Raw genomic sequence first — 10,135 nt, 5'->3', positions numbered from 1 at the left:
GAGACAGAGAAAGTATTATACTAGTTCCTGAGCATATAAGCTTTCAGACTAATTCAGGAGCAAGCAACATGCACGGCTGCATGCTGCAAGTTGCAACAACACATCAGCTTACTTACCACACAGCACGGGCATCCATCAATTAGTCAAAGGCAGGCAGGCATGTTCCAAGCAGCAGGTGGCTTTCAAAGAGACCTGCAAATGGGGCTGCATTGGAACCAACCACTGCATGCATGATTGCACCTGGAGACCCATCATCATACTCAGACCATCCTGCTTTGGCTTTGCAAAAGCCACCACTTTCATCATGCAAAAATGGTCAGGCATGCAAGATGGGACACGTTGCGACTTATACAAATCCTCCAGAAGAATCTGGGCGGCCTTTCCATGAAGAAAGCAGTGAGCAATATACATGAGGGATACGAAGGATATGCATGGACCCAACCACCACCACTGATGCTGCAGAACATGCCATGTTGCAACATTAAAGCATGGTTTTTCTTACACTGAAGGATGGACAGACACAACTTGCAGATAACATGGTGCTTGCCTCTTCGGTTCTTTCGGAACAGTGGCTTGAAGAAGAAAGCATACACACAGAATGGTAGCTGACGGAAGCATGAGGAAATGGTTACCGACGGCGCAGGGAGCGTGGCGGCGATCTAGATGCAGGGTTGTTTATTTCTTGGTTTTTATGTACACGTACACAGATGATGCAGCGACACACGTGACAGATGGGCATTGCCATGACGACTAAGTTTCTGGATGAAATGGGAGGGAGTGGATTGATTGGTCAGGCCTGTGCCTGGGCCCGCTTCGCGGTTGCGCTGCCAGGGCTCCGACGCTGCTTCGGTTCAGACTTGGACGCTCCTTTCGCCTTGTTCTTGGAACCGACGGGCCGAGCTTTCTCGCTGCTGTTGGCCTGGCCTTTTCTTGCTCCGCCACCGGCAGTTCCTACATATAATACATGCAATGGACGTCAGAAACTGCAGCAGCATCAACTGTTGATACTTTAGCTCAAATGAATGTGAACTAGTACAGCTGAAATGCTTAGCTAAGTAGCAAATGGACATCAGATACTGCTGCGGCATGAGCTGTTAATACTTTGCAAAACGCATGCCAACTACAACTGAAATGCTTAGCTAGTGACAAATGAGCTCTTGAAAAGACACATAGCTTGTGACAGATACAGTTTTGGATAGCTTAAATATCTGAAGTAACAGCGTTGGCGACTCGGGAGGTTAAACTGGCAAAAGAATGCAGATATTTACCGTTGCTAGGAAGGGATAGCCGCTTCTTCGTTGGTGCATTGACTTGTGCTGCTGGCCTTTCTTTCGGATTACTTGTGGACCGCGGAGCCGGATCGGTAGGTTGAGGGCTGACTTCCTCAGAGGTTTGACTCGATGGCTTCGGTTTCAGCTTAGATGATCCCAAAGAAGCAGCGGGTGGCGCAGCCGCAGATTGCCCTGATGAAGAACCACTTGCATCAGAATGTGACTTCTTGTGTTTTGCATCTTTCGTCCCGCTTGAACCATTTGACTGAATGCCAGAAACTGCAACTTTTCCTTTTGGCTTGTTTACATCCCTGTCCCCATTTTCCTCAGCCTCCTTATCGTCGCCAATTGGTACATTCTCTTTGGCATTGCTGTCCAGTAACCTGTTCTCCCACGGGCGTACAGCCACCCACCTCTCCACCCAGTTCCGCCCCCACTGGTTCTCATCCGCCTCTGGCCCTTGGACATCTGCAGCTTTCTGTTTCCTGGAACCTGCTTGCCGCTGCAAAAGGAAAGCGCAATTAGCAGCCTGCATTGCCAACTTATTATTACATCATTTGTTTTTGTTCTTCTACTTTACTGAAAAAAAAACGAAGTTCCCTAAAACCCAGCCAGCAGCTGGACCACTTGAGCACCAGGGCTTCTACAGTTGCTCATACATTTATGGTAGAATGTCATCACTTCAAGTTACCTGGTGTGTTAAAGCATATGCCATTGCTCTTTCCCGCTTAGCGGCAGCTTCTTGCTTTTTCAATGCTTTAGCTTGCATATCTTCCGCCGAGCCAATACCACCACACCAGCGTTCCTGCATCCCATAGTTCAGTAACAATTCTCAAAAGCAAATATGTGATTAAAAACAGAGATTTCAGTCTTTTATGCCAGCTGATGGACAGTTCGTACTTTCTGTTATTAGTGAGCTCTACAGAGAAACCTGAACAGTTTTCCCACAGGAAAACTTGAATTGTTGCATTTGTGATCTGGATATTCTAACTCTACATCTTGATGGCGTAACTGTAAACAAAGTTTTGTTGTGATTGTATTTTCAGTCACAGCTAAAGCTTCTCAATTTCCCGAACTACAAAACTTAATATACTTTGCTGTATGGAAGATTGTAAAGAACAAGAAAAGCGAACAGATTATTTGACAACTCCAATAATATACAAATCTTGGCAAATAACTCTGCTAGGTATATTAACAGAAATCCAGCGAACAGAGCTATATAAAGCTGCCGGCTTGCATTTGCATATATACTGTAAGGAAATCATGAATTGAATAGCCTACATCACACCACCGACTTCTGGGCAGTTTCATACCTCAATTTCTCGAGCTTGATCCTCCTGAGCATTTTGTTCAGGAGCCTTCTTCTGGGGTACCTGACCTTCCAAACCAATACGAACCTGTCTTGCTCTGACACGAGCTTCAGCCTTTACTAGTGATTGCATACACTGAAGTGTTTCTGCTGCTTGCTTTCGTACAGCATGGCCCCTAACAAGGGCCTGGAGTCTAACTAATCCTTTTAATGCCCGTAAAGCTCGCCTAGCCTGATAGTGCAAGCAGAAAATCAAAGTGCTTCACACCACATATCATCAAAAGACTGCCTAGAATTGAGAAATATTAGCAAAAATTGTTTTCAAGTTACTGCTTATTTTGCATATTTTTCACTTAGGTTTTATATCTGATTGGTCCAGCCCTTATAACATGCATTACGAGTTACTAGTGTAGGCGTTGGGCACTTAGGCCTGGATCATCAGAAAATAATCAAAATATAGTGAGTATAGGGACAGGAGTGATCAAGCAACTACAAAGTTTAGTCCCTAATGGAAAAGGCAAAGCCCCAAATGATGAGTTTCTAATGGACAATATCTGTCCTTTAATTCAATTTTAAACTATACTCATCAGTTTCTTTCTCCCACACAGGGATTACGAGTTGGCAATTGGTTCTTTGTCCTCACTATCCTTAGAAGAATTTCTGATGACCACTTCATGAATCTGCAGCAGTTCTAGTTTCCTATTCTAATAATAGTTGCTCCAACTAGATATGCCCCATAGGCGGGTCAGTAAACAACAATCATTTACACCTAGCAAATAACAGTACATCTGGATAATTTCAGTTCAAGACCACAGTAAAATCCAAGAACTTCTTAGGTGTATCCAGTGAGTTGTGGCATTACATGATTGACCAGCACCCAGTAGTAGTTTTGGTCTTCTTTAAGAAGAATATACCAGGACTTCATCATACATAACAAAAGGTATAGAGTTCACATGAATCCCATTTTCCCTTTATTTTCATCCATTGTGATTTTTAAATTAGCACTCAACATTTTGTGGCATTTTCCATGTTGGAGGCATAAAGCAGAATCCTGAGTTGGGACAGTAGATTTATCCACGTTACAAAATGCAATATTTTGCTTGATTTTTTTTAAATCATCAGTAATAACATGGTAATCAAAGAGAGAATATAATACCAAGAATGCTCGAAAGGCTGATTGAATAACTGTTGCAGCCTGATGCTCCTTTGTATTTAGTTCAGTCTCAGATGAAATTGTCTGTGTATTGGTGTCACTAGCCAATGGTTCAATTTGCACTGTGTGTTCTGCAACTGCAAGGGAGCCTTCAGTATCCACAGAATGTTTCCGTTTGTGTAGCAGCTGAGCAGCAGAGCTCCTCTACAATATACAAAGCATAGTCTTGAAGCAATATTTCCATAATTTAAAGACAATAACCAAAGTTAGGAGGATGGCGTGAAAGTAGATGGTAATGCAATGCTGTTAATAAGCACCGCATGCTTAGATGTGGCATTGCACCTATACAGTCAGTTTACAATGAAAGTAAACTGAAAGGCTTCCATCAAAACTTTACTAGAAAGGGAAAAAAAATCAGCGGCAGTGAATTGAGGTTAACAATACTCATGAACTAGAAAAGGACACAAACTAGAGCAGTCAGATTTAAATTATATTATGGAACTTATTAGTTGGTTGGCCCAGAGCTTGTTGTACCATGCGTTAACATTTCAGTTGTCCACCAAATGGTGGATGTGAGGACGACGGAAGCATTATGGTCCTTGACAGCAGCAACTAACAACAAAAGGACTTCAGCAACGTCTTTGCACAACAATGAGTGCTAACATTAGTTACACAATGCATAACTTCTAAGCAATGCTGTAATCTACTTGTTTCAAATTTCTGAGTTCTGACAATGAAAAGGAATAGTGGAGGAATAGCCCTTTAGGCGTTAAAGGACATCAGATGATAAAGACATGTCAACAATAACACCACTTTCAGTGAGTTTTGGTAAACCATCTACTTTTCCATCATTCTTGAAGATTCCTCATGTTTGGACAGGACAAGACAAATCCAAATGGAATATATTTTTTAATGCTCACAGAAGGACAAGCAGGAAACAACATGAGCAAAGTATAACATGAGCAAATAGACCCAAACCATTCACTATCACAATATCCAACCATAACGAATACCCCCATTTTCAGTGAGTTTTGGTAAACCATCTATTTTCCATCATTCTTGAAGATTCCACATGTTTGGACAGGACAAGAAAAATCCAAATGAAATATATTTTTTAATGCTCACAAAAGGACAAGCAGGAAACAACATGAGCAAATAGACCCAAACCATTCACTATCACAATATCCAACCATAACGAATACCCCCATTTTCTTACTGGGATGCTGGATAATGAGGCTGCCGCTTTGCTTTGGTGTCTTTTGCAGGAGTTGGTGATTTACCTAGCTGTGGTTGTCAATTTATAAGAAGTTGGGATCAAGTGCTAGTATGTTTTTGTCATGTAGTTCATCCTTCGAGATCGAGGATGATTGAGGTCGAGTAATGGAAAGGGGGGAAGCTGGCTCGAAAGAAAATTGTGAATACCCTTTGACTTACTTCTCTGCTGCTTTCGCCATTTTGAGCTTTTCCATGCTTTTTTATCCCAACAAGTGATTTGATCCACTTGGATGAAATACCCATGGTAGCTCCTTTTCGCTCCTAGTGAAGTAGTGATCAGCTAACACCTGCACATCATAACATCATTGTCAAATGATAAGTCCCACCTAATTGAGCAATACAGCGACAGTTGTGGAGAAAGTACATCACCCATACGAATAATTAGAGCAACTTAAGGCAACACTAGTGTTGAAATGTCACTATGGAAGAAAAAAAGTTAGAGGAAGTAACAACAACACTGACTTGTCAAAATTAGTTGGTTATTACAGCTAAACTAACAAACAAACTGATCTGTCATCCAGCAAACAGGGGCATCTAGTAGTAATGTAAATGCACATTGACACTTTTTAATCGCTGCACATATCCCCCCCTGAACATAACAAAAGATGAAGGGAAATCTGTACAGCAAGAACAGCTTCAGTAACAATCCTCGCAGATTCTCGCAGAAGAAAGTAACTTTGCTGAATATCCGCACCATGGCAGTACGCAAGCAAGTAGAACGGCAGAAAGTGTACACGAATTAGCAGCCGACACGACGAACAGGAAAAAAGGAGGATAAAATTGCGGCCGACACCAAGAGTTACTGTAAAACTTATGAACTAGACACAAAAAATCCAAACCCGGGGGACTCCCGTGAAGAAATCGCCTGCAGAATGCGAGCAAAATCCTACAGAAGGAACTCTACTGTAGGCTCTCACTGCGCGGAATGTGAGCGTATAATCCCACGGGAGGAACCCTAGCAGGGGAGGAGTTGAATTCCACAGCAACCCAACCCCAAGGCACCAAAAAATCTCGGCCGGAATGCGAGCCGAGTACACGGATTGGGTCATGGGACGACGCAATTTCGAGAATAATAAGCATGCCAATCGACGTAGCCGGAGCCGCAGCAAGAATCGAACTGGCTCCAAGAAAGGTCCTACCAAATCCTGCACACGCCAAGCAGCAAGAAACCTAGAGACAGCATCCATGCTCAGAGGGGGGAGGGAGGGAGGAGGAAGAGGAGCTCGACCTGGGCAGCGCGGACAAGGGAGGGAGAGAGGGCGGAACCACCACCGACGAGCGAGCGAGCGAGCAGTCCTCCGGTCGCCCTCCGCTCTCTCCGCTCGGGGTAGGATTTCTCTCAGTGCCAACTTCCCCTTTTCCGAACCTTTTTTTCTTTCTTTCTTTGCTATCTTGTCTGCTGTGCGTTTCCTATTCTATTCGCTTCCTTTGGCTTGGATTATTCCCCGAGAATTTCTTTTGCGGGGGTACAGTCCAAAGTTGTTGCGGTTGCCACTTGGCGGTTGGCAGTGCATACCCTTTCCGTGTAGGTCCTTGTGGTTCTTCATTTTTGCGTGGGAGGTACTACCTCTGTTTTTGTGTGTGTGTGTTTTTTTGGAAAACGAGATGTCATTTGGTTGACACCAAAGGAATTTTTCCATTGAATCTAGGCTCATTTTTATTTTCCTATGAAATGTGAAGGATGGGAATCAATCCTATGTAGAAATAGGAATCCATTCCTATGAACCAAAGGGATCTAAAGGAAAAATTCTATAAGAATCCTATCCTCTAGAATTCCTATGAAATTCCTCCAAACCAAAGGAGACCTAGAATTGGGGCTCGCACTAACTAGAAATAGGACCTAGATGCACGGGACATGCCCAAACAAAACCAGGAAACTACTGGAAAAGACATTGATACGTCACAAATGTATCTATTATTTTTTATTGTTCCAAGCTATTATGATATTACTTTTGTATACTTTTTATAGCATTTTATGTTATTTCTGAACTAACCTATTAATCTAGTGCCTCATGTTAGTTGTTGGTTTCTGCATATTTTTTATTTTATAGAAAATCGATATATACGAAGGTAAAAAATTCTAAGGATTTAATACGGGTTTTTCCATATCATGAAGGCTCTAGAAAGCATCGGAAGGAGACGAGGGGACACACAGGGCCTCCACGCGGACATGGGGTGCGGCCAGGGCCTAGGCCGGGCTACCAGGTCATGTAGGCCCCATGACACCGCCTTATGTCCATTCTTTCGCCCATAACTCCCATATTTTATGAAACCCTTGCAAGATTTTTCTTTGAATTTTTCCGCTGCCACAAATTTCTATTTCGAGGGGATCCAATCTAGAAGCATGTTCCTGCACTCCGCCAGAGGGGGAATCCACAACGGGAGGCCTCTACATCAACATTGCTGCCTCCATGACCATGCGTGAGTAGTTCCCTTAGGACCTTACACCATTGCAGGATGCTGCTAACGCGACACTACGATCAGAGATCCTTTGACGAAACTGTGTGCGATGCATTAATCGCAAACGGTGGTATAAAAAACTCGTCAAAAAGGTGTAAAACGTTTGTAATCGTAGAGCCATCAAACACGGTTCAGATTTTAGTTGCATGTGTGATGCAGGGCACACGGTTAATCCATTCGAACTGTTTACGATGAGACAGAATAACAGAAACAGACAGTCATATCAATGTGTGTGCGATATACGACATACAGTTCGCTCCGATGAACTGTTTGCTATTAGGGAGTGCAACATAAACGGTTAACCAGATCAAGGTGTGTGTGATATACGACATACAGCTCACTCGGACGAACTGTTTTCGATTAGGGAACACAACAGAAACTGTTCAACTTAATAAGATGGTGTGATATGCGGCATACAGTTCACATTGATACTCTTTGCGATGACCCATAAGAACACAAATGAGTCGTGTAAACAAGATGTGTGTGATACTTGGCAAACAGCCGACTCGGGTGAGCTGTTTGCGATGAGAAATTACAACACGGACGGTTAATACAGTTAGTTCGTGTGTGATTCTGTGTGTATAAAAAAATTTAAAAAATGCAAACTAGTTGCTTGCGGTGGCTAGGACTCATGTGCGATGATTAGTAAGTTACACATACGTTTCCTTATGTTAACATGTGTGTGAATTTGCAATATGGACAGTTAATATGCAAATGCCTTATGGACATCGGGCACGCACTTAAACTCAATAAACTGCGTACGATACTAATACTTTCCATGAAAATTTAAGAACTTGGGTAACAGCATTTGAGTAACATATACATAGTGGTTACACTATTCGACAAAAGGAGGATCTTCGTAACACGATTTTGACAAACCATATGGTCCATATCTACATACTTAACATAGTAACAACTATCACATTTTAAGAGGCTAAGGGCCAACAACCATATGGTCCATATCTACATACTTAACATATTAATAACTAGCACATTTAAGAGATCGAGGGGCAACAACCACAACAATCCGCTGGAAGCAGCTTGATCACGACAACTCGGCATCTCGTCAATGAAAAGGAAGAGCCCTCCTATGCCTTGGTAGAGCATGAGTAGAATAGTGTATCCAATTTTTCAATACGGATGCATTGCCACGACAAGCGAGAACTTATTAATTTGAATGGTTTATTTCTGCAGAAAATGCAGTACCTTGCAATCACTTTGGCGTTATTAGCAGACACAAGTGTAATTGGACCACGCTGGGAAATCGATTCAGGAACTGCTACGGCGGGCAATTTCTGTTGAAATGTAGAATAAAAACCAATTATAACATATCGTTCAAGATATATATAGTTTATGAGCATCAACATTAAAATAAGACTTTTTACCAGCGTTTTGTGCACACAATTGGTCTTGTTCAATGTGTGCACCATAGGTATAATTAATCCCATTCAAAATCTAGCGTTCATATGATGTGCTATCTTTGTCAGATTATCAACAAAGTTTATGACATACTTCAAGTCCTTTCAGTGAAATTTGGTATGCTTAGTAACATACAGATCGTTCACTACGCATCCAACATATTCTACTTAAAAAGTGGAAAGGTATTATTTATTCAGAACATGGCAGAAGAATATATAGTGTGTATAAATTGGTAAATAGAATTTGTTACTGCCTAGGAGCGGAGTCGGAAAATGAAATCAAAATTGGTTGCTTAAATAGTGATCAATTAGTCAGAACAAATACCCTGATTTTGCTAAGTAATATGACAACATAGAGAAAGTTGAAAGGACACTAACCTCGATCAGACTTTAATCGGCTGATGACGTTGGGGAAGTAAATATCCATGTTAATTAGACCAGGCTGTGGTGCACTGATACGTCCATTTTGCTTCATGTTTCCTTGCTGTTATTCATAATATTTTTATCCATAATAATGCTTTTTGGAGTAATTCTAATGCCTTTTCGCTCATAGTTTACAAGGAACACGCCAAGAGGGAGAATTCTGGCAGCTGGAAATCTGGACCTAGAAAATCTACGCCAGGCCACCTATTCTGCACAACTCCAAATGAGCTAAAACTTTACGGAGAATTTTTATGAATTATTTGAGGAATATTGGAACCAATAAACACCAGAGGGGGGGCCACCAGGTGGGCACAACCCACCCGGGCGCACCAGGCCCCCCTGGCGCGCCCTGGTGGGTTGTGGCCTCCTCGGCCCACCTCCGGTGCACATCTTCTGGTATATAAGTCATTTTTGTTGGGGAACGCAGTAATTTCAAAAAAATTCCTACGCACACGCAAGATCATGGTGATGCATAGCAATGAGAGGGGAGAGTATCGTCTACATATCCTTGTAGACCGTAAGCGGAAGCGTTATGACAACGTGGTTGATGTAGTCGTACGTCTTCACGATCGACCGATCTAGTACCGAAGGCATGTCACCTCCACAATCTGCACACGTTCAGCTCGGTGACGTCCCACGAACTCACGATCCAATAGAGCTTCGTGGGAGAGTTTCGTCAGCACGATGGCGTGATGATGGTGATGATGTTGCTACCGGAACAGGGCTTCGCCTAAGCACCGCTATGATATAACCGAGGTGGATTATGGTGGAGGGGGGCACCGCACACGGCTAAAGATCAATGATCAACTTGTGTGTCTATGGGTTG

At 42.6% G+C, this 10,135-nt stretch overlaps 1 protein-coding gene across 2 annotated transcripts; it reads right to left on the bottom strand.

Annotated features, from left to right (window-relative positions):
• Window positions 1-454: 454 nt before the first annotated feature.
• LOC147967770 (protein IQ-DOMAIN 5-like) lies at window positions 455-6,456 on the bottom strand. Of its 2 annotated transcripts, none has more exons than XM_087525382.1 (7): window positions 6,237-6,456; window positions 5,156-5,295; window positions 3,737-3,937; window positions 2,585-2,812; window positions 1,963-2,076; window positions 1,269-1,773; window positions 455-951 (listed from the first exon to the last, which is right to left on the bottom strand). In XM_087525382.1, the coding sequence occupies exons 2-7, from the start codon at window positions 5,249-5,251 to the stop codon at window positions 791-793; spliced, it is 1,305 nt and encodes a 434-aa protein (XP_087381508.1). In that variant the 5' UTR covers window positions 5,252-5,295; window positions 6,237-6,456; the 3' UTR covers window positions 455-790. The 2 variants fall into 2 exon arrangements, with proteins under 2 accessions (XP_087381508.1, XP_087381509.1); XM_087525383.1 differs by having other exon boundaries at window positions 5,168-5,295; window positions 6,237-6,455.
• Window positions 6,457-10,135: the final 3,679 nt, after the last annotated feature.

This window comes from Triticum urartu, chromosome 5A (assembly GCF_056163025.1).
Source record: "Triticum urartu cultivar PI428250 chromosome 5A, HENAU_Tu73, whole genome shotgun sequence".
Classification (NCBI taxonomy): Eukaryota; Viridiplantae; Streptophyta; class Magnoliopsida; order Poales; family Poaceae; genus Triticum; species Triticum urartu.
Note: the sequence above shows the minus strand (reverse complement) of the source record. Positions and strands in the feature narration are given on the sequence as shown.